At 44.1% G+C, this 25,000-nt stretch overlaps 1 protein-coding gene across 10 annotated transcripts in view; it reads right to left on the reverse strand.

The window, feature by feature from the left end:
* The window catches only part of LOC147008442 (folliculin-interacting protein 1-like), a 177,455-nt gene that overhangs the window by 43,357 nt on the left and 109,098 nt on the right, over nucleotides 1-25,000 (reverse strand). For all 10 annotated transcript variants that reach the window (XM_085863561.1, XM_085863560.1, XM_085863557.1 and 7 more), the window contains 5 exons: nucleotides 23,740-23,811; nucleotides 21,569-21,689; nucleotides 20,907-21,108; nucleotides 18,661-18,749; nucleotides 271-414 (listed from right to left, as the gene is read on the reverse strand). In XM_085863561.1, coding sequence (XP_085719687.1) covers nucleotides 271-414; nucleotides 18,661-18,749; nucleotides 20,907-21,108; nucleotides 21,569-21,689; nucleotides 23,740-23,811 — 628 coding nt within the window. The remainder of the gene's footprint in view (nucleotides 1-270; nucleotides 415-18,660; nucleotides 18,750-20,906; nucleotides 21,109-21,568; nucleotides 21,690-23,739; nucleotides 23,812-25,000) is intronic.

Here is a 25,000-nt window from a genome sequence, read left to right on the forward strand (position 1 = left end):
ACAAAATATCATTTTTTATGCGTTTTACTTCATTTTACATCCTCGATTGACACTCACAGATAGACATGCAATATATTTGTGGAATGCAACATGTTGTCTTTTGATTAAAGCCATCAGCAGTGATGGGTATGGATGCCTAGTACATAAAATAAAGAGCAAAACAAAAGGCAGTCAAAGTGAGGAAGCAAAGGATAGAGGGTAAGGTATGAGATTTGAGGTGAGTCACTATATCATGCAGTAAAGGATGAAATAAGTCATTATATCCCTCACTGATTGTGAGAAAGCTCCAAGGTCGCATCAAGGCTCTGCAGCAAGTGTAGGCAGATCTGGCTCTTGTGTGAGCATGTGGAACTCATTGCAAGCCAGGCAGGTTGAGCGAGTCGTGGCTGCACATACAGGTCTGTAACAGAACATCTGTAAGATAAAATTCACAACAAGAGTAATTTTCAGCAAACCCATCCACAAAATATTATAAATGTACTTTGAAGGATATGTGAGGATTTATATTAAAAAAAACAACATGCATGTACATGTGTGCAAATACAATGAAAGTACAAAAATAATAATAATAAAAAAAAGACTACAAGTTCCGGCAGAAAAGGAAGAGATGGGGTAGGGGCAAAGGAGGAGTTGAAGATGGCTGAATCTTAATACTTACTAGCCGAACACCAGTCACAGACGGATTCTGTTCCATGAGCCCAATATGACAACCAGTGGTGGCTCTTGTAAGAGCCGGATCCCATTCGATGTACTCCATGGCCTTACCTAATGAGGCCTACAAAACGTCCTTGTACATGACATTTTTGGTGTACACTACTCCTTGTGAAGAAGTCCCCTGATTTGTGCACATGTCTACTTTGACGTACAAACACCGTGTCAAAACTTCTCAGGTCACAGTACCGAGAAAAACGTGATGCGACCGCTAGGAGGAGCACAAAATTGGTCCTTCAGTATTACTATATAGAAGATACAATGTTTCTTGTTACATTTTTTGTGTCAAATTCACATTCTGAGGTATTCAGCATGTGCAGAAGAGGGTTTTACATTGCAGACGCTATTTTCGAGGAGTGGAATTACACCTCTCAGCGATGATGGTCTGTCGACGACAGACGTAATGACACCAGCGAATGACCGATGATGTCATGACGTCCTTACGCCTCTCAGCGGTGACGTCACACATCGCCATGTAAACGAATGTAAAACGAAAAGTGTTTATTCTGCTTCAGAGTTGAAAGTTGACTATTGCCACTATGTGCGATGCACTCTTACAGGTATGCAGTTTCTTTCAGTCCAGGTCACAGTACCGAGAAAAACGTGACGCGACCACTAGTAGGAGCACAAAATTGGTACTCCAGTATTAATATATAGATACTCAGTTGCATCACATTCATGATGCTAGACCACACTCACAAACAAGACATTGCTATGGAGAGGGACACAAATCAAGGGGAAGGTCAGGCCAGAACAGATCGGTGACTTGCTACAGGTACAATGTAATTATTTTCCTCCTCTTTAACAAATAAACAAACAAACAACAACTAGACGGGCACTCGGTAGAGCGCATACCTCCATCACGCAATGCCTGATCCACGAGAACATATCGGGCCCAATACATTTTTGAGATATCGTGCTATATATCGTTTTTGGCCCTATCGCTCAATGGTGAAGAATCACTTAAAAAAAAAAATCTCGCATCCAGATCCAGATCTTCACCATAATCGAACCATTTTGTCCTTGCCACACACCAAACATGTCCACCAAGCATCGTCCACAACCTTTTGAGATATCCTGCACACAAAGACAAACAAACAAAGACAAAAAGTGAAAACATAACCTCCTTCACACCTTCGGTGGCAGAGGTTAAAAAAACCCAGACTTTTCCTTACAACAACAAAAAAACCTTTTCCTCCTCACCTTATACCTCACATAACCACATGACTTCCTGTACAGACTCTTCTTCCTTCTGCCGATATACCATTTTCCTTCTACTTTTGCTGACTCACATTCACCATACACCATAACGATTTTTTTCTTCAATCTAACCTTTACCTAATCTTCGCATCTTTGAAAAAAAAAATCAAAAAATATTCCGTTATTCATTTTACTTCTCACCTTACACCTCCCATAACCACGTGATTTCTCTACCCCCTCTTCCTCTAACTTTTGCTGATCTACAATCTTCCTTCTATTTTAGCTGATCCAACTTCACCACACACCTTCATGTTTTCTTCTTCAACCTTCCCTTTACCTACCCTGTCTAATCTTTATCAAAAAACACCCCCATAAATAGTCTCTTAAAATGTTTCAATTTCCTCTTTCACATGTTTGGTTCCCTGGATTGTATCATAATTCACTTTTCTTCTTCTTTCAAAGAATGTTTTCAATTCGACCTTTCCTTCATCCCATGCCTAAGTCCCACTATTACATTTCTCGTCTCCATTCTTTTATTTCACCTTCATTGCATCCTTCACGTAATGTCTTTAATCGTATTTCTGACTTTAAAATTTCAAAAACTCCAGTTTGCAATGCATGATCATGTTCCATCAATCGTCCCTTTTTTCCAACTTCAGTGGCAATTCACCCCACCTCCTTGCATCGACCTCCTCCTAACCCCTCACCTGTTATACCCCTCCTTACCCCTCATCCTACCTCCACTCTTCGCACCTCTTCACTGTCTTCTGCTTTAGTATGAGCTCCAACTCTGATGTTCCAAACTGTGTGTTCTAACATCTGTGGGCTCCATTCAAACTGAACAGATATTACACTCTCTCAATCAGTACACTCAACATTTCAAACATGCTCTTTCTTTCAGCTCACACCTCCTCCTCTTCCCAACCCCTCAAATATTGTACCTCCCCCTGTCTGCTCCCTTCTTCACCATACCACTGCAAAGTCTCATCCTTCCCCTCTCCCCAACTCTCCCATCACCCTCGTGCCTACTCTCATTGTCTCCCCTCCCCCCTCAAAGAAACATTCACACACTTCCCCTTCCCCCTCCAAGCTTCCCTCTCACCTTTCTCAAAAACTCCCCCTCACCCTTCTCAAAGTTGCCACCCCATCACATCACAAAGCTGCCTCCTTCCGCCTGCCCTCTCTCTTCCATCTCATCAATCCATCTCCTCCAATCTTAAACTTCCCTCTGCCCCTTCTCTCATTACTCCCCACTGTTCCTCATCCCATCACCACTGAGCCTTTTCTCCTCAACCGGCCCCCTCTCCAAGCTCTTCTGCAATCTAATACACATTGTCAACAACTCTCCCTTCTTCCTCCTCTCCTCCCTCGTCCTACCCTCCCCCTTCCTTAACAGTGTGAACCTCAAATATCTGAGGCCTTTGTTTAACAAAAACTTTCCTCCTTCAAGATGTCTCTGACTCCCTAGTATCTTTCCCTGGTTACTCCCTCCTCCGGTATGACAGACCAAGCCTCATCCTGGCGGCAGAGTTGCTCTCCATGAAAAACTCTATTCCTCACTTTCCATGCACTGCCCTCACTCCCCCACACCCCCAGGAACACCTCTGGCTATGGCTTCCCCTGCACTCCCACCTCATGTTTATGTGTGTGTGTTGTACCATCCACCAAACAGCGATTCCATTTAAAACTCGCTCACAGAAAACACCTTACACCAAAAACAAGGACCAACTTCTATCCTCTCATCACGACACTATCTTCCTCATATGTGGTAACTTAAATTGCTATCATGCCAGTTGGCTGGGTGTGGGTACCTCCCTCACCTGCCATGGCTCTTCAGGAAAAGACATCTGCGACTCATTGGAACCGACACAATCTGTCAACTTCCAGACCCGGATCACAACCAAAGGTACTCCATCTCTTATGGATCTGATTTTGACCAATTTCCCTGAAAACTTCTGCCGTTCTTCCTCTGACCACATGCTTGTCAAAGTAAACATCTCTGGCTGTTATTAGAGAACCACCTCAGCACAGTCAAGTCTGGCATTTCACTCAAACTGACTGGAAAGGTCTTCAAACAGCCATCAAACTTCTAGACTGGTCTCGCATCATTCCATTCTCCGACATCAACTTATTCTGGGAATTCTTTCAAAGAATCTATCTCTATCTCTCTATCTCTCTATATCTCTCTCTCTCTCTATATATCTCTCTATATCTCTCTCTCTCTCTATATATCTCTATATATCTCTCTCTCTCTCTATATATCTCTATATATCTCTCTCTCTCTCTATATATATCTATCTCTCTCTCTCTATATATATATATATATATATATATATATATCTCTCTCTCTCTCTCTCTCTCTCTCTCTCTCTCTCTCTCTCTCTCTCTCTCTCTCTCTCTCTCTCTCTCTCTCTCTCTCTCTCTCTCTCTCTCTCTCTCTCTCTCTCTCTCTCTCTCTCTCTCTCTCTCTCTCTCTCTCTCTCTCTCTCTCTCTCTCTCTCTCTCTCTCTCTCTCTCTCTCTCTCTCTCTCTCTCTCTCTCTCTCTCTCTCTCTCTCTCTCTCTCTCTCTCTCTCTCTCTCTCTCTCTCTCTCTTCTCTCACACACAAGCACAGATTTATCCTATCTCATGTTCAGTTGTCCGACCCTTCCTCCCGCAAATGGTACACTGAAGCTTGTGGCGAGGCAGTTATCCTGAAACAACTTGTTCCTGAAGGTAATCTTAGTTCCTTCCACAAAGCTCAGAAGTGTGTGTTTACCCTGATGAGAGCCAGGAAACATCATCTTTCTAATCTCAAGTCTGAACTTGCAAACCTGTCTCCCACCTCCAAATCCTGGTGGTGGCTCGTTAAGTCTGTTTCTGGTATATATTCCCCCTCCATCCCCTCCCTCACCTCAAATGGCCACACAGCTGACACTGAATGTGAAAGGGCTGAATGCCTAAACTCTGTTTGCTTCTAAACCTTGTGCCCCAAACCCATCGCTTTCTGCACCCACCTTAATCACACTACACCCAGTCACACCCAGCAGTTCCTGGATTCTGTGTCATTTTCTCCTGATAAAGTGGCGAGCTTGTTGTCAAGACTCGACTCCGATTCTGCACCCAGTTCAGACAGCATCAGCTCAAGTGTTCTAAAAATCTGCTCTTACTCACACTCTCTCTGTTCTATTCACCCTCTCATTTGCTCAAGGTCATCTGCCTTCTGCTTGGAAATCAGCAAACATTACCGCTCTGCATAAAAAGGTGCAAAAACAGATCCCAATCAGCAAGGTTATGAATCTGTCACCGCTTCTGACATTAAATACTTCCTCTTCTCTAATGGCCTGATTTCCAATCATCTATTTGGACTCAGACCTGATCACTATACCATGGACCACTGTTCCTGCTTTCCCAACAATGGATGGAGGTCCTCAATGCCAGACATGAGATCACAACCATCTCCCTAGACATATCACATGCTTTCGATACGGTCTGGAACCCCACCCTGCTCACCAAACTCTCTTCCTATGGTATCCAAGGCAATCTCCACTCTTGGCTCACAGACTTCCTCTGCTATCGCAGTGAACATGTCCACATGCTCAATGGAATTCTCTCATCCCCTCTTCCTGTCCAGGCTGGAGTTCCTCAAGGCAGTGTGCCCAGTGCTTTTTCTCGTTTTCATCAATGATCTCTCCGACTCCCTGGAAAATCCTCATTATGTCTTCGCTGATGACTCCACCCTCTGCCGTACCATCTGTCATCCCTCAGATTGTCAATCAGCAACCTCTTCACTCTCTGCAGATCTGGATAAAATCACAAGCTGGTCCAACACGTGAAACATGTCTTTCAATCCTGACAAATTTCACACTCTCACTTTCTCTCAGAAAGGACCGTATGGAATTGTACATTTAAAAAATAAATAAATAAAACCTGTACTAACCTGTTTCATCATCAGGTTGTTGGTGACTAAATAGACTCCCCAACCACATTTCCTGGTGAGGGTGTATGGATATGGACACCCAGTGGGATGAAAAACAAAACTGATCAAAGGACGGAGGAGCTCCTAGTGAGCAAACGGCCATCCATATCTGGTACCAAACTGTGAAAACATCCTCCTGCAGTTGGGTTGCCATTTCTCAGAGGTTGGTGTCCAACCATCATAAAACACTTCATTCCATGGGTGTCCCTCCTGTGCAGCTGCCTTGCACAGGGCAGCTCACCGAATGATGGGGAAAAGCCTTCAGGACCTCCATTTCTTGATGATGGGGGAGTGGGGGGGGGGAGAAACCATGGGCCAACCCTGCTGGGTCAGGTTGTGGCGATTTGTGTTGAGGTGGTTCTGAGATGTCTACCAGACAGCACTCCTCCAGTTAGCCTGAGGTGGTCTCTTTGGTGGGTACCTGGAATAATCCTCTTGAAGAGGGGATGATCACCCATGTCTGTTGTCATCTGAGCTCCAATTTCTGGACATCAGTAATGCAACACTTTCCGAGGTTCGGAAATAGAATAGTCCTGAGATCATTGTGGGTGATTACACTTACTACTGGTCTGGTTGCTCTAATGGTTACCATTCGTCTGGTAATCGAGGTAACACTGGTCAATGAGTGTATGAAGAGACTTCCCTTTGTGTACAGCCTTTTTGGCTGCTGGATGCACCATTGGTTAGGGGCACAGCTATGTCGCTGATGCAGTGCCCCTATTACCAGTTTTCCGGTGCTCATTTCGCCGACCTCGGAAGGATAACAGGCTGAGTTAACCCCCTGGTATTAATTCAGCAGACAATGGGGCTCAAACTCAGGACCCTAGGATCCCAAGCCACCACCCTAACCGCTAAGCCAACGCCAGGCTATTAAGAGACGAGGATTTGTCACTCTCTGGGTGTCATTTCCCTAGTCTCTGTATATGCTCTGACTGATGTGTATGATCACTCAGGAGACATTTTATGGCATGCTTGAGTCAGTGGTTGATCGGTGCCCCAGGCGAGATACTCTAGTCTTGGGGGTTTTCAGTGCATTGAATGGCACAAATAGGGGTGGTTATGAGACACGTGTTGATCACCATGGGTCTGTAACCAGGAACCAGAAGAGCACTAAGTTCCTCAACTTCTCCAGATGTCGTGGACTTAGGGTGGCTGGTTCATAGTTTCAGTGCCCACGACCACATCGCTGGACTTGGTAATCCAATGCTGGTGGTGTGGCAAAGGAGATTGACCATGTTCTCATTGATGGTCGCAGGAGCTTACTCCAGAAATGCAAGGTCTACCAGAGTGCTCAGTTCCTCAGCCCTGATCACAGACTTGTAACGACTCCAAAAATGCGGCTCAAATCCAAGAGAATGGTACCATCCTAGCCTAGGCTGGATGTTGGCATACTCACGGATGAAATGGTGGCTGAGGCGTTTGCAAAGAGGTTGAGTAGTGGTCTAAGCAGTGTTCGTGTATTAGGGGACCGTGAAGAGTTGTGGAGTACCATCTTTGATGTTTCAAGTTGGAGTCTTAGAACCCACTGTCGGGCGAAGAGGAAATTTGTCTTCCAAGGGACACTGTATACCATTGACCGGTGTCGCAGGGACAAACTTGGTGGCAGAACTGAGCTGTTCGGGTGCTAAGGTGTAAAACTGTATGTTCGCTGATGGCAGACAAAGCAGCTTATGTGCTAGGAATCTGTGAAAAGGTAGAGCATCATCTGTAGTCAAGTGATTCTCATGCTGCTTAAAGAGGAATTAGTGCATTGCGTTCCTCCAAGGCTGACCCTCAGTGTCCTTCAGTTAGAACGGAGGGTGGTGGGCTTTTGACAGAGGAGGCTGAAGTGAAGGCCCACTGGGCCGGTTACTTTGAGCAGCTTTACCAGGCTGACCCACTAGCTGTTGAGTTGGATCACAAGGGTGTTACTATCCCCATCGCTGACCCTTCAATCAACTGTGAACCACGTTAGTTTGTGGAAACACAGGCTGCGGTAAACCGGTTGAAAAGGGGCAAAACTCCTGGGATTTGTGACGTCCATGCTGAATTTCTCAAGGCTAGTGGAAATGCTACACTCGTTTTGGTGCATGTAGTGCCGTGCTCTTTTTGGAACACAGGCATCATCCCAACTGACTGGAAGAGGGGCTTGTTGTCCCGCTCTGGAAAGGGAAGGGTGATTGCCAGAACTGCAATAACTACCGAGGGGTGACACTGCTCTCAGTGCCGGGCAAGGTCTTTGCTTGGATACATATTGATATGGTTCGCCACCATCTGCTTGAGCATCAACACCCAAAGCAGTCTGGCTTGACACCAAAGAGGTCAACGATTGGCCATATCCTTGCTCTTGGGTCCTCACCGAACACAGGCGAGTTTCAGCATGGAATCCTCGGTCTTCATGGGATCCCACCAAAGCTGATTGATCTGATGTCTGAACAAAACTGTACTGTAGTACTGAGAGTGAGGCGAGGTGTGGTGTGGTGGTTCCATCTCTGACTTATCTCCATGCTTTTTCCCTCCAGTTTTACTGGAGTTTGTCAGGAATGTGTCCTGGCCCCAACATTTTTCAGTGCTTGTATGGACTGCATTCTGGGAAGGAAGTCAGAGATCTTGCTGTGGTGCATCATTTGAGAATGTCAAGATCTCTGATCTTGATTTTGCAGATGATGCAGTCATCTTTGCAGAGAATCTGGACATCCTTACGGGAGCCCTCAATGCGCTGAATGAGGAGTCGGAGCCACTGGGATTACGGGTCTCCTGGCTCAAGACTAAGATCCTGTCTGTGGGGAGGATGTTGAGATCACAGAGAGATTTGCTTACCTAAGCAGTGATATTCAGGTCTCCGCATGTTGTGAGCTAAAAGGCAATGGACGGGCTTAGGGAGCTTTGGATTCACTAGGACTACACCATGGGGCATGATGCTGTCACACTAATGCAGGACGAGCAAAAACTGAGTCCAAATCATTGGTGCTTCCAGTCTTGGTCTACGGATATGAGACAGACTTAAAACTCCTTCGGTACAGGTCTCTTCAGAGAATCCTTCATGATTGCTGAATGTACTTTATGTCTAATGAGCATTTGTTGAGAGAGAATTAGATGAGATTCGTTACCTGAATAGTCCGTGAGCATCAGCTGTGGTTGTATGGATAAGTGGCTAGTTATACTGACGCTGATCCTGCTCACAAGATTCTCTCAACGAGAGAGCCTCATGAGTGGAAGAGGCCAACGGGCTGATCATGTGCCTCATGGTTACAACAGGTTGATCGGTATCTCAAGGAGATGGGGATTGGCCAGGCATCTGTCTGGGGGATGGCCAGATGGAGGCCCCTGGAATACCAACAGAAAGTGGATGTGGCAACCTGCTGCTTGGCGCATGCTGCCATATGTGACCTCCTTTGGTACAGATGATGCATGATCACTATGGAAAGTTTCAGATGGATATCATTAATGTTACCAATTTTATTGTTAGAGTACATGCTCCAGATGTTGGCCTTTGCACTGCAGGCACACTTGTAGACGACGAGGAAAATTATTACCCCGACACATTCAGCTACATTAAATGAATGGATTTTGTCAAGTGTTATCAATGCGAGGCATTGCTGTTTTGAGATAATCTTTGGATTGTGGCCTTCCTCCGTAGACGTCGTTAAGCATCTAACCCTGAACTCGGTTTGAGTTCTCAGTTAGATTTTGACTGAAAACTATTTTTCTTTCGTTGTTCATGGCATGTTGAAACTGGAGTTCATAGAATACCTTTCCCTGTGCAGTCTTGAGAAAAAGGATGTGGGAAGGGTATTTTCATTGTATGATTTGCTTTTCCGACCACAATCTATATTTCTCATGAGCCGTCATTTTGTCTGTATCTTGATATTCTGCAATGTTGAGGGCACGAGCAGAAAATATGATTTGTCGAGATGGCGTAATATTTTGTCCAAGTACTGCAAAATTGGAGCTTTTGGGAAGTGCCAACAAGGCGATTTGTGTTCTACAGTGTTCAAGTATCTATCAATAATTCCAGCAGTGTGTGTGTGTGTGTGTGTGTGTGTGTGTGTGTGTGTGTGTGTGTGTGTGTGTGTGTGTGTGTGTGTGTGTCTGCGACCGCAGTTTCTCGACGACCGCCGGTCCGATCGGGTTGACACTGGCCAGGAATATAGCCGGGGCCCCGCGGATGTGCCTTTTCGAGGTTTGATGTCAATCAGACGAGTGGTTCCCAAGTTACGGCAATTTATCTGTCGACCAATGACAAGACACGGTGCTATGACATCACGAGTGATGTCACAATTAATGTTTATTTATTTATTTTGCACGATTGACGGTCCGATCTGATTGAAACTTGCCAGGAATATTGCTGGGGACCTGCGGATATGCCTTTTCAAGGTTTGATATTAAGGTTTGAGAGTGGGGGTGAGAGAGAGGGGCGAGAGAGGAGGACGAGAGAAGGGGGGGAGAGGGGGGCAAGAGAGGGGGCAAGAGAGGGGGTGAGAGAGGGGATGGAGAGAGGGGGTGAGAGAGAGGGGAGTGAGAGAGAGGGGGTGAGCAAGAGGTGGCGTCACAATTCAAGAGAGGGCGAGAGAGGAGGGGCGAGAGAGGGGGGTCAGAGTGGCGGGGAGAGGGCGGGGTGAGAGGGGGGCGAGAGAGGGGGGCGAGACTAGGGTGTAGCGAGAGAGAGAGGGGCGTCACAATTCTTCTTCTTCTTCGTTTGATATGACGTCACAATTGACGCTGGGGACCTGAGTATGTTTCCCAGGTGTTTCCCAAGTTATGGCCATTTATGATACGATTGGTCCGATCTAATTGAAAAAATACCCCAATCCAGTCGTCGTTTACGAGAGCGAAGGAACGAAGCTGCACATACTGGCACGCCTCACCCACGAGAGAGGGGGAGAGAGGAGGAGGCGAGAGAGGTGGGAGGGGTGGGTGAAAAAATGGCCCAATACAGTCGTCGTTTACGCACCTACGGGCCCGCACTAGTATGATTAAATTGAAATAAAATAAAGATTTTGAAGGCTATAGAAAAAAAAAACGACATAATTTGCAGTTGCCACATCGACCGATATGCCGAATGCCCACATCAAGTCTTTGCTTTCTCTAACTTTGACCTGAAACCTCAAGACCATTTAACCTCAATATCTAATCTACAAATACATCATGGTACATGTACTTAGTTTATTTCAAATCCCATAGCCAATGGTATCATATCAACAGGATTATTGACACCTCTGACTCTTGGCTTTTTGGTACCAAATATCTATCATAGATGAACACGATGATAGAGGTTTACAAATACTTGTACCAAGTTTGATTAAAATCCATTCAGCTGTTCTCAAGTATCACATTTTTAGCTGACATGACCTTTTGACCTTTGACCACTTGATTACAAAATGTAATCAGTTCATCTTTGCATGATATGATAATATTGTTGCGGTTCTGGGAACCGCATCCATCATACAGTGGTCCCCAGACAGTTATTTCATTAATATACGTACAGATAGACCCTTCCCTCATGTCTAATGGGTCAAACGGGACAAAGTGCGTTGTGTCAATCTCATAGTTAGGTCTGATAATATCTCTAACTTAATTCCTACTCTTTTTCTCTTATTCCTGAGATAAATCCAAGCAACGGCCATGCCCTTCACTGTAAGAATGCGTCCTCGCAGAAGAACAAAAGAAACAGACAACCACCAACACTAAGCTGCACGGAACATGTGCAGCGCAGCGATAATCTCCACCCACTATTCAGGAGAGCACAAGCATCAACAACACGATGGGACAGGTGCAGGAATGCCGTGCTCGAGGGAATAGAAAAACAAACAACCTCATCCCCACTGTACAGGACACACGTGGTGCGCTCTTTTCAATCCAAATATCCATCTAATACTTATATCTATACTCTTTTCAACCCGAATCTACATCGAATAATCCAATCTTTTCCTTCAATTCATGACACAGATCAGGGTTGGCACCGGGCACACTACTGCCATAATAAATAACCACATCTGCCATAGCGGACCCGTGCACACTGTACGGGGCATGCATAGCGCATCTCTTCATTCGGGTCTGCACATGGGGTTACAATAACGTCTTACCGTCGGTTTTTGCTCACCACAAGGGCCACAAATGTCTCCCGCAAACGACAGACATCCTCCCGCACCTCCGCCTCGATATAGCTGCTACCAAGCAGAGGCATGCTGTACGGCCCGGATCGCTAGGGCCGCATGGCATACGGACAAAGCAAGCACATTGACCAGCGCCTGTCTGCCACGCCACCCACTCGCTCTCGACTCCACCTTCTCCACCCACCCACTCACTCTCGACTCCGCCCACCCACTCACTCACCACTGGTTCCACCCAAAGTCCCTCCTTCACGCCTGACAGTCGCGCCCCTTCTCTAGATAGCCAAGCAAGAGACGAGGCGCCAGCTGCTAAAGAGGGATCGTTCAGCGGAGCATCCCCCCAAAAACGTACTGGGTGGCGCGGTCAGTCAATCGTGCAAGGTATTACGAGGCCATTAGCCTCATCTGCTCGCCTCTTTCTTCTCATTAACTCCTCTTCATCGGGGGGTGTGCGTGCGTGCGTCATGGCGCATGTCCTCGCTTAAGTTAAGATTGCAGAAGATAAATCGGGATAGGTCTGCTCTGTCTGCTTTTGTAAGTTGCTCGTTTTATTGTCGCACCTCACATTTCTTGCTATCTCTACTTACACACAATAAACTATTTTTTTTTTTTGTATACCTTGTCGAGGCTCGTATGAGAGCTAACACATAACACACAGCAAGGGGGAATGAGACGAGAGGGCCAGGAGTTGGAAGGACAAAACATTCAGGAACAGAGACATTAGTAGATCTGTGGAAGGAAGAGGAATGGGGTGGGGAACATGGGGGATACAAGATGGACATTACAGGGACTTTCAGGAAGGAAAGCAGGGGATTTGAAAGAGGTTGACTTGGGGTGGATTAACGGGGGTAGAAAAGATCAAGGATTTGGATGAGGGATGATAAGAGGTGGTGGTGATGATAAGAGGGGACAGCATTGTGGATATGAGGGTAGGGGCAGCTTTGAGAATGGGGAGAGAGGGGGAGATTTGAAGGGGAAGGGTGAGGGGGGAGAATTGAGGAAGAAGGGTCAGGAGGGAGCTGTTTTGAAGGCCTGGAGGGAAGAATGGGATTGAATAGAGTGAGGGAGTTTATTCCAAAGGCGGGAAAAAAGAGGAATGAAAGAGGGAAAGTGAGCAGAGTATTAATTGTGCCACATATCTTTCCTCGCCTGCCTGCATTAATCCTTTTGTAGAAATGTTCCCAGCTCGTTTTTGTCTTTTTTTTCATTGATCCAGCATGGTCTGTATCCTCGTCTACCCGGGACTTTATTCCCAACAATCCATTCCTTTCAGCCGGTACGTCCTTGGCAGTATCACTCAGCTGCATCTGATCCGGTTAGGACAAGGCGTACCGAGGGTGTGTCCCCCGGTAATTAGGTCAAGTGATTATTTTTAGGTAACCGGATAAACTGTAGATGAAGGACCCCAAGTCATGTGGCTGAGTTATTGGCATACATTGTCGGTTAATGACCTGCTGCGTCAAGGAGTTATCCGTGTGTGACGGCCTGCGATTCCTGGGAGTCTGGTGGGAACCCGAGATAGCTTCTCTCCCTCGTGGTCTTCTCACCCAGACCCGCGGCCCGCAACAATATATATACATACACCAAGTCTGGTCAAAATACCATCACTGGTTCACAAGTTAGCATGGAAACAGATATTTTAACCAAACGGGACCTCTGACCTTTGACTCCATAATCATAGCAGTTTAACTTTACATCATTATGCATACTTGTACCAAGTTGAACTTGGATCCCTTCAGCTGTTCTTAAGTTATCATGGCAATGAAAATTCATGAAGGACACATGGACAGACGGATGGACAGACAACACAAAAACATAATTCCTCCGGCAATCATCAGTGGAGGTATAAAAATTTAACCCCCGTTAGCACACTGGTCACTTGTATTCAGGATGGAGTCCAGACGTGGAACTCCAAGTTTAATACACCTTTCTCATCTCTATGAGACTGATGTTCTTATAAGTGGGTGGTTCTTCCACTTGGGTCTTCACCTACTCATTGAATGACAAAGCACATCTAAACATTGTAGACCAAGGAGTGGAAAACTGTTTTCCTAACTAAACACATGGGTCCATCCCCAAGTCCCCTTTTCATTTCTCTTCACCACACTGCTCCTTTGGCACTTCATTACTTGGCATCCTCATGCCCAACTTCACAATTTCCTAAACTCTTGCCCTCTTGGCATTTACAAACGACATCCCTACCCTCCATCTCAACCCCACTGCCCCTGGCTCTGGATTATCAGACAATGTTATTTCCCCCTTCATAACTTGTATCACCATTGAACCACAACACTTCCAACTTATTGCATGAACTAAACCCCTATGACAACAGTACTTTAGCCTGTGCCACCCAGTGTTCACACCAGTGGCCATCACCTCCTCACCATGTTCCAGTAATATCCTCAAACAGACCGATATTCAAACTCTAAAATGTCACACATCTATTCTGCAAGTCCGACATGACCTTTCTACCAACGTCCCATCATCACTACCCAACTCAGTCATAATCTATATACCATGACTGCACTCTCTCTTGCTTCTAAGTGCAACCTGGGCCTGTTAATATTGCCCAATAGTGGCTCACACTTTCCTACAAGGTGCGTAGGCCCGGCACAGCTACCTGTAAATCTAAATATCTGTCTGTCTCTGTGTCTGTCACTCTATCTATCCATCCATCCATCAATCCATACCTTGTACTTCTTCCTTATCTACACAGATACACACGAGATGTAGTCGGATACACAGAAGGAGAAAAACGGTTAGGAGATGCATAGAGGATATATTTAAAAGAACAACAACAAAAAAAAATGGGACGGCTCAGGTCTGATCGAGCTGAACGTAGCACCTTTGCCTACATTCAGTGGGACAAGCAGGCATCTATTTTCTCCACACACGTCATGCTGTGTCGTGAGCCTCTGTCCAATCCGGGTTAACTTGGATCATGGGACCAGTTTCCCCTTTCATTGTGGTATCTCAAAGAACTCCCGGCGATGCTCTGGTAGGAAGTCCAGCTGAGGACTTACACGGAGAGGCTGAAAGAATCCGCACATGCTCCTGTGAATGTTCCTGGCTCAACTGCTCTGACATGGACCTCGCTCAACTGCCTTGACACAGACCTCACTCAGGATTCCCGGCTCAACTGCTGTGATATGGAACTTTCAGGATTCCCAGCTCAACTGCTGTGATATGGAACTTTCAGGATTCCTGACTCAACTGCCAATTCTCAGCCAAAAAAACAGTTCAAACCAGTTCCTCGCATGCCGTCAGGCACATTCATTGTCGCCTGGCTCGATTCAATATAACATGCTTCATTAGGCTCCATAGCAGTTAATCACGAGGCCTATGAGGAGAAAGGGGAAAACTTTTTTTGAATACGATGTCGAGACTCGTATAAGAGCTAACACACAGAATGTATAACAAAGGGAGCAGGAGATAAGAGGGGCGGGAGAGGGAAGCACAAAACAGTGGGGAACAGAGACATTAGGAGATCTGTGGAAGGGAGAGGGATGGGGTGGGGTATACGTGGTAAACAAGAAGGGCACTACAGGGACTTTCAGGAACGAAAGCAGGGAATTTGAAGGAGGTGGGTTTTGGGTGGATTTACAGGGGTAGAAACGATCATGGTTGTAGATGGGAACATAAGAGATTGTGGTGAACAGCTGTTTTGAAGACCTGGAGGGAGGAGTGGGATTGAAGAGAATGTGGGAGTTAGCTCCAGAGGTGGGAAAAAAGAGGAATGAAAGAGAAGCTGAGCAGCGATTCTAGATTTTGGCATTTCGGACCACTATCCATTGTTGGGAAAGCAGAAGCAGCATGTGCAGGGTTGAGTGACCTGGTCTAAATCCAAATTGATGGTCGGAAATTAAGCCAGTGGAGAAGAGGAAGAATTTGATGTTAGAAGTAATGATGGATTCCATGACATTGCTGATGACTGGGAGTAGGCTGATTGATCTATAGTTGCAGGGATCAGTTTTTGCACCTTTTTTATGCAGAGCAGTAATGTTTGCTGATTTCCAAGCAGATGGCAGATGACCTTGAGTAAAGGAGTAGATGAATAGAACAGAAAGAGGGTGAGCGAGAGGAGCAGAGCAGCTTATTAGAACAAGAGGGCTGATGCATGGAGAGATCAGTCAGGTTTGAGCAAAGGCCTCAGATATTTGAGGTCCACACTGTTAAGGAAGAGGGAGAGGGAGGGGGAGTGTCGGATGAGGGAGGAGAGGTGGAAGAAGGGAGAGTTATTGACAATGTGTAGGAGATTGCAGAAGAGCTTGGGGAGAGGGTAAGATTGGGAGGAGGCCAAAGGGCTCGGTGGTGAAGAGATGAGTCGCAGTGGGGAGTAATAAGACAGAGGGCAAAGGGAAGTAGGAGATTGTAAGAGGTGTGGAATGAGTTGGAAGAGAGAGGGTGGGGGAAGGGGGCAGCATTGTGGTTATGAGGGTAGGGGCAGCTTTGAGAATGGGGAGAGAGGGGGAGATTTGAAGGGGAAGGGTGAGGGGGGAGAATTGAGGGAGAAGGGTCAGGAGGGAGCTGTTGAGAAGGGTGAGGTCCTTGGTCAGAGTCCAAGTCTCACATCCATAGAGCAAGACTGGAAGCACCAAGGACCTGAAGACTTGGACTTTCGTCCTCCCGCAAGGGTACCGGCAGCGCCAAACACCATGATCCAGTGAATCCATGACTCCCCAGGCCCGACCCAGAGGTCTGTTAACCTCTGGCTCACAGCCAGCAAAGACGTGAATATCACTGCCAAGATAAGTGAATCTCTCCATGACCTCAATATCCTCACCACAAACAGGTACAGACAGGATAGCAGCATCCAAGATGTCATTGAAAGCCTGGAACTTAGTTTTGACCCAGGAAACCCATAATCCCAGCGGCTCAGACTCCTCATTCAGCACCTCAAGGGCCCCCAAAAGGATATCTTGAGTTTCCACAAAGATGACTCCGCAGCCCATCAGTGGGATACAAAACGTAAACTGTTCAGCCTGGCGGAGGCATGCGCTCTGCCGAGTACCATCTTACTTTGTTTTGTTTTGCCAAGTGTCGCTGTATGAGTGATTTTTCATTACTTGGCAAAAAAAAATATTTATTTTGACAAGTTTGTTGATCACCTCCATTTGTTTGAGTGTTTGTTTGTTCGTCTGTCTGCTCACCTCCAGCCCAAACCGCTCAAACAATCGTTCTGAAATTTTCAGAGATTAATATCGCCAACCCTGCGATTGCCCGCATTGAAGTTTCGTAAAATTTGGTGGACCAGAAAGGTCTACATAGGCCAATAGCCCAATTTGAGCCAAATATTCGAAAACCCTCAAATTTCATCCGATTTATTTGAAATTTGAAAAGAATTTGCATATCTCCGATTGCCCTTTTTCTTGTTTTTGTGTCTACCGGTGTCTAAGGGATGGGGGGACTAAGGGTGATAAGGAGAAAAAACAACAAACAGATCGTGCACACAGGCGGGAAGAAGGGTTGGCCTCAAGGAAACCCGATATGAAAGGACGATGAATACTCACCAATTAGCACAAGTTTTAACACAAGACCGAAATAGAAAAACACAGTAAGCACAGAGATAACAAAATAACAGTAAAAACGCGACAGGAAAACTTATCTAAGAAAGTCGGAAGAGACCCTGAAGAGGAACCGCCAATGTCGCTCAAGAACCGGAACCGGAAGTACAAATCAAATAAATAAATAAATGAGAAATAAACACATTTTAGTGAAAATGATAAAGGGACATAGGGGAGACAAAGGTTCGACGAAACACCATCCTGGAAGGCCTAAATTGGGGTTTACAATAAAGTTACTCGAAACATGGTAATTACAATATGTAATGAACACCTACATCTCAGAGTCCATTTTCAGTACAGTACGTACGTACGCACGCACGCACGCACACATGCACACACCAAGATTTTGAAAGAAAAAAAAAAGAAAAAAAGAAGTATGCATCACGAGGTAAAATAAGAACATGGCTGTACCAAACACAATTGTCTCAATTTGTAACCATATGACCAATTTTAGCTTACCTGGACTTTCTAGTCAGTGAGCTTATGTGATTGATCAGTGTGCATAGGTGAATGAGTGAGTGAGTGAGTGAGTGAGTGAGTCAACAATCCAGTCATTATCACTTGAACGAAACAAGCGATTTTGAGGAAACTTGGCCACAAGCTTCATATCTGATGCCTAACGAAGGTGCATCAACCACATCAAAACCTGCACTCATTAAAGGTGTCTACAGGGGGGAAGGGGAGTTTGACCCCCCAAAATAGGTATTGTCTCTACTCTGAAACTACACACACACAAATTCAATGAAAGTTGACCACAATCTTCATCATCCATGATCTTGCAAAGTTTGTTCACAGCATTAATTTAAAAAAACAAAACAGCATCAAAGGGGGTTTTGAGTGACTGTTGCTCCTGATCCAGGTGAGCTTCAGGAAGCACGGTCCTATTTTATTGGTCAATCTTTCACTAAAAATATTGGTACAAATCCAATAGAAATGAAATAAATGTCTTTTACAAATCCAGAATAGAAAATTCTCGCAAAAACAATACTCTTCCCATCCTTCTGCATAGTCTATAGTCCACCCCACTTCAATAGTCCATAGTCTAAATGCTCAGGTGCACAAGTGAAGTAAAACTTGTTGGATTTAGAGAATAGGTATTTAAAAACTCATCCCATACAGTTGATTTATGTCCTACCTGAACTGGTACAAGGCATCCATTATTTTCTGGAGATGCATTTGAGAGCACTGCATTGGAACCCGAATTTTCCTGCAGTTCAGAATGGCCTGAAATAAAAATGTGTACTGTGAATGTAAATAACTGCATCGCACAGCTGGCCACCTGTCTTAATTCATCCTGGTGAAAACAAACAAACAAACAAAAACAACTCTACTGTTTGCAAATGTATGTGCATTAAAGGCATGATATGAACATTGACAGTCTGTTCTCTCGCATACAAAAAGCACACGGCCACTGAATATGCAGATCTTTGTGTTTGCATCACGTTTGTGGCATTAAAAACCACAAAAGGCCACTGAAACAAACACCAGGTGCAGTATTTTGGTTTTATGGCACAGAAATCAAAAACGTTACACAAAACAAGAAAAAGGGCAATCAGATTGCAGACCCTCACCAGGACTTGTTTTGTGTGGCATTTGTGTAGTTTTGTGTGACACGTAATTAATAAGAGACTTAACTAGAACTGCCATTTTATAACTGCTGGCAGTGATGACTGGGTACCAAGACATCCCTCTTTGATCAGACACCTGACCCTGACCCTGACCCATGACGATTTTTTATTAATATTCAATTGAATTTAGAATGGGATTTAAATTAATTAAATTCAAATCAAATGGAAGACAAAATAGTTACAGTCCTGCATTGGAGTATTCAAAAGAATCCCAAACAAGCAAAAAGCAAAGATGAAGTCATCAGGAGGAACCTGGATGGGATTTGCATTTCAGCTGTTACTCTACCCTCAACCCATTCAGTCACAGCCAAGTGAGGCATATTCAAAAAAATATAAAATAATAAGTAAATAAATATTTTAAAAAAGAACCCAGATCAAAAATATTAAATAATTCTGGCTGTCAGACCAGAAATCCGATCAGGTTGAAATTTAAAACATATATTCCCGATCACGACTAGATCATAACTGTGAAGTTTCACATCGATCAATTAAGCAGTTCAAGAGAAAGAACTTTAAGATTTTCCCTCAAGCCAATATGACTGCCAGATCATGTGACTTAACAATTATTCATGAATATTCTAGTATCCACAAGGCTTGGGGAACATTTATGTGAAGTTTGCCCTCGACTTATCTAGCCATTCTGGGGAAGATTTTTTTTCTAAGCTTTCGGGTAAATCCAATATGGCTGCCAAACAATGTGACCGATGACATCATATGTGTGAACATTTTGTTCCTCATGTATAGGCGGTCGTACATGTAAAACTTTGCCTCGATTTGTTCAGCTTCAGAGAGGAAGATTTTTGAAGGTTGTTTTTCTTATTTTTTCAAACAATATGGCTGCCAAATCACGTAACCGATGACATCAAATTATTTTCAGCAGACCATTTTATCCCTAGATGACCCTCAAAATTTTTCATACTAATCTAATCAGATGTAGCGTTCTACATATGCAATTATGACGTCATAACAAAGGCACCTATTATATAATTTAAAATAAAGAAATAAAGAAATAAACCACTTTTCCCCATAAGGAGTACTTGCCAAATGCCAAGTTTCACTTTTTTCGTTGGTGAGGTTTCAAAGATACAGACTTTTTTTCCAACATTGTTGCCACAGCGATTCGTAGGTATCGATATGAGTGAGGAAAGTGAAAAAAGAAACAAAAGAAAATATCGTTAAGAAATTGTCGCAGCATGTTCCAAGTCAAGGCATTGTTGATCAGGCCGAACAAAGTGGTAAATTAAGACCCCAGCGAGTAAACAGAGGATGCGCCATAAGACCGCCCATCGAGAACAAGGTGGCTGAGGATGCACCCAATAAAGGATATATTTGAATAAGGTCACTAATTGTCTTCAAAAAGGGGCGTTTTAATTAACAGCAACACCCAATTTTGACTCATACACTCCCATGGAGTTCCCTTAGTATGCATGCAATGTTTCAGGCTGCTAGGTATCATGACTTTGCAATTATGGACACACACACACACACACACACACAGTAGATCATAAAAGCAGTGTGTGCTTAAATAATTAGTCACAAAAGAGTGGGTAAATTATTCAAATCTCAGAGCATTAAAGGACAAACCATGACAACAGCATAAAAACTTTGCACAATGAAAAAAACCTGTGCACAATAGCACACAAAATTGTCTACCATCTGCTCCAAAAAATTTTATACTCTATCTGGGTATTTTAAATCCATTAACATAAGCTACAATACAGGTTGTTCATCTCCCCCCTCTCCCAGTCCTTACTTGCTCAACTGCAGCTCTAAGGCAGTTCAGGTGACCCTCAATGAGAAGAAAGTGAGAAAAGAAAAATTCTTCAAATTTCCGACCCTCTTCTTGTGACTCACTTAGTGAGAATATGATACCAATGGCAATCCTCTTCTGACGAACACGTGAGGGATTAGCCCCACAGGAGCCATCAGACGTGAAGAAGTTCTCCTCAGTCGACCTGTACAAAGAGGAAGTGTGTCCAATATGATGCCAATGCAAAAATATAAACTTCTGCCAGCATTGTCAGTCACCCAGATCATCCCTCCAACCAACACCCCACTCCACCCCTCACAATGGCAAATAGGTTTCATAACAAGCTGTAATTCTGCACACAATATGGGACTATCAAAATGATGCAATCCACCCCAGAATGCTCAGGGCACAGGTGCCAAACTCCTCAGCAGCAATGTTGATCAGTGCACGTTTACATACATTGTGTGGGAGATAAAGATTGTTTGTGTGGGAGATAAAGATTGTGGGAGATAAAGAACCAAACATGACTCACAAAGCTTCTATGAATGAGGTGACCATTTTGTTTCTGACCAATACTGACATGGAGTGTCCGATAGCAAATCTAATCAAATTACATAGAACAAAACAAATACCAAGAAAAGGAAAAAACACAAAAACAAAAGTACCTTTTTGAAATAAGAGCACTGTTGAGACTCATATTCTGGCTACGGATGAAACGACGGTTGAAGGAACCAATGTTTGGGAGGGATGAGCTTGGACTGCCAACCTTAAGGCTGGTTAGTGATGCTGAAAAGATATCAGAATTTTGTTGTGCATAATTGAACAACATGCACAGCAGGACCAAATATATATTTCTTCTGCACGACTTGTTGCACATAACATTTTTAGTACATAATAATGCTGTCCTTTTAATGAACTTTGTTTTATGAAAATAAAAAAAAGTTATATGGAATGGTGAGCAAGGTGGATTGTACACATCTGCTTTGTCAAACTGGCACACAGACATTCATTGCAGTGTGCTTATCAGAGAAATGCTATGTTGCAAGACAGGTTACATTCCCACATACTCAACAAATGGTGTAACACTGCATCCCATAAGCATTTCAATAAAATGAAAAATATCGGTGCGAGATTGCCTTCGAGGGGGTAACTTTCAACGGTGTAATGAGTCATTTCCCTTTGTGCATGTATTGGCTTGAGCATACGGTAAAAAGTCTAGATGACAGGAAATGTGGCGTTATTTGTGTAGCAAGCTTCTGTCAGCCCTCCCCACATGTGCATGTCTAAAACCTTTTCACATGTTCTATCCCTCTGTAATCTGTCTTGTATATCTGTTCCTTTTAAAAATAAACCTTGCCGCAGACAAGAGTTTTGGTGGGAAACCTAACCACCCCCACCCCCCCCCCCACTAGCATCATCTCTCTGGGTGAGAGGTAACAGTGGGATGTCCTACCCAAAAACTGGGCTAGCCAGCCAATAACAGCCGTGTGGGGAAGGGACAGACATCATGGGATGAGGCGCAAGACAATAATAAGGCACACCGAAACGTGGAGGAGATGACATGCGCTTGGACCTAACGGGGGAAGCTGTGGGGGGTTTTGCTGCGTGTTCCGCCAGCACGACCGACATGCCCAGCCTGCAGCAACTGCCCCCCCCCCACCCATTCCCTTCAACTGGAATCCCCACAATACACAAACATACGTATACACATACACATACACACAGCACACAGCACCAACCACGCACAGGACGTGCCTCCCCTCCATGCCAGCGAGCGATGTAGTACACTTGCAAGCATGACCTGTTCTCACACCGGGCAAGACATCTCCCCTTAAGACAGGCAAGATAAAGAGATACTGCTCATACAATTCTCGGGGCATGTTAAGGGGTTTTTATTGTAGAAATAATTTATTGCCTTGTATTTCCACCCTTGTTATTGTTTCAATACACCTTCATAAATTCACTTGGTCTCGGAGTGATTTGAGTTTTGATCAGGAGCCAAATTGGCTATAAACATCCGTAAAGGACCGATTGGGTTCCTGGCAGTTAGTGCTGAGTGCAAAATGTATCTGCATCCAAGTGTGACCACCGCTCAGGTCACTCATTTGGAAACCAGGTGCATGATATTCCCAGCAGGTCACCCAACTGATTTGGGTGTTCCACTGCAGCAGGTAATATGGCAAATAGGCTTGAGACCCAACTCAGAGCACCAGAAGGAGTTGCTCGGGGTGACCACTTTGATCACGGTTCGTCAGGATTCGGACCTGGAAACTGGGCTGAATCTGGCAACTAACAATATACTGTATTTACCCTCAAAAAGGAGAGAGTGTATTGCATTTGGATCTGTTTGTTTATCTGTCTGTACCGACTGTACTATGTGCTGACATTGGCCACAGACACCACCTGGTGGTAGCCAGTATTAAAAGTTCCACCCCCCCCCCCCCCCGAGCACATTTATAAAGTACCTATTGGGAATGTGTTTTTTTTCCTATAAAGTATGTACTATTGGAAAGTGCATAGGTCTATAAAGTACATATTATTGGAGCAACAATCTATAAAATAAAACTGAAAAGATCTGTTTGTCTGCTGTACGAACATAAACCTACTGTACATTGTCAATGATTAATTTACACAACACACAAATCGTTTACACATCACACCATGGCAAATGTAAAAAACAAAACTTCACAACACTGCTTCGGTCAAATACAACTTCATTCGCACCCACTACATCCTGTGCATTACAATAATCCCAATTGGATACCTGGTTTATTAAGTTAAGACAAAACATAAAAGGAAGCAGTCATAACAGGTGATGTGCAAAAGTTAAAATTACCAAAGCGAGCAATTCCGCTATCACCATCTTCTCTGCCACTGCGGCTGGGCATGTCCAGCGGAGAGCTCTGGGCTGTGCACATACAGCAGAAATATTAACCACACAAATACAAGCATGGAATTAAAAGATTATAGCAAGTTTTATTGAAAAACACTCAAGATCTTGCCAAATATACTTTCGCCATAGCGTTTGTTGCATAACTGCGAGATTGAGAATCTCCATACTACAAGAAAATGTTTGTACATTTCAATATAAATCAGCAAGACAAAGTACAGGAAGACACAAAGATTGAAGTTATGTAAATTTAAAACATTTGCATCGCTTCAATGTTTGTATATAAATCGGTGATATGGAGCACCAATGGTATGCACAAAACATGAACAAAAGATGCAAGGAAGACATGGGAAAAAAAATTTTTTACTCAAAAGGCAAGTATCATGATATAGGTCATTTTTTAGTGTTTATGTGGATCCCAATGGGAAATATTTTTCCAACGGAGTAATGTTAATGAAGTCACGTTTGAGTTTGAATATATAAATGGTACAAAATCTCCAAATGTCAACCATGATGAAAAGGCTAACAATGATGGAGGGCGAGGAGTATAGTTCAAACATGCAATTCTCAGAGCAACACAGAATGAACTAATTGCAGAAGACGAAGGCTTTTTTGTCGACTTATCCGATCCCTTTGTTAAAATGCAGCCATACCAATTCCAGATCGGGGCGTTACACCCTGCTATCCCGGACAGCAGAATAATGTACTCTCACTTTGTTGCCAGACTGTGGAGGGGAGTTACAGAATGTTGGGACAATAAATCAAAATAGAGGAAAGGAAATAAATTGGATAACTTGAAACTGAAAACAAAAAGGAAATTGGATGTACTGGCATACATGAAAATGGGAAAAGGAACTGGTACATAATACAAAAAGTTAAAATTAACCCCCGAACCCGAGTGACCTGATTATCCAGCCAGTGGAAGAGTCAAGCAACACACACAACTATTTGGAAAGTGGTTTAAAAATTAAAAATAAAACACAACAAACAAACAAAAAAACTCTGCCCCATGTGAATCATGCAAATTTGCTCTTTTTGTTCTGACAAAGGGTTCATGCCGACAACAATAGCTCGTCCTTGCTTCCCCTGGCATTTAGCATACCTCAAAGCAACGTTCTGTTGATTTCATCCATTAAACACAATGTGTGATGGAGATAACAATTAAAACAAGCAGGTGAACAAGAGGAAGGTCAGAAGAAGAAATAAT

This window comes from Eptatretus burgeri, chromosome 18 (assembly GCF_056783735.1).
Source record: "Eptatretus burgeri isolate ZD-2024b chromosome 18, Ebu_testis_v1, whole genome shotgun sequence".
NCBI classification, from domain to species: Eukaryota; Metazoa; Chordata; class Myxini; order Myxiniformes; family Myxinidae; genus Eptatretus; species Eptatretus burgeri.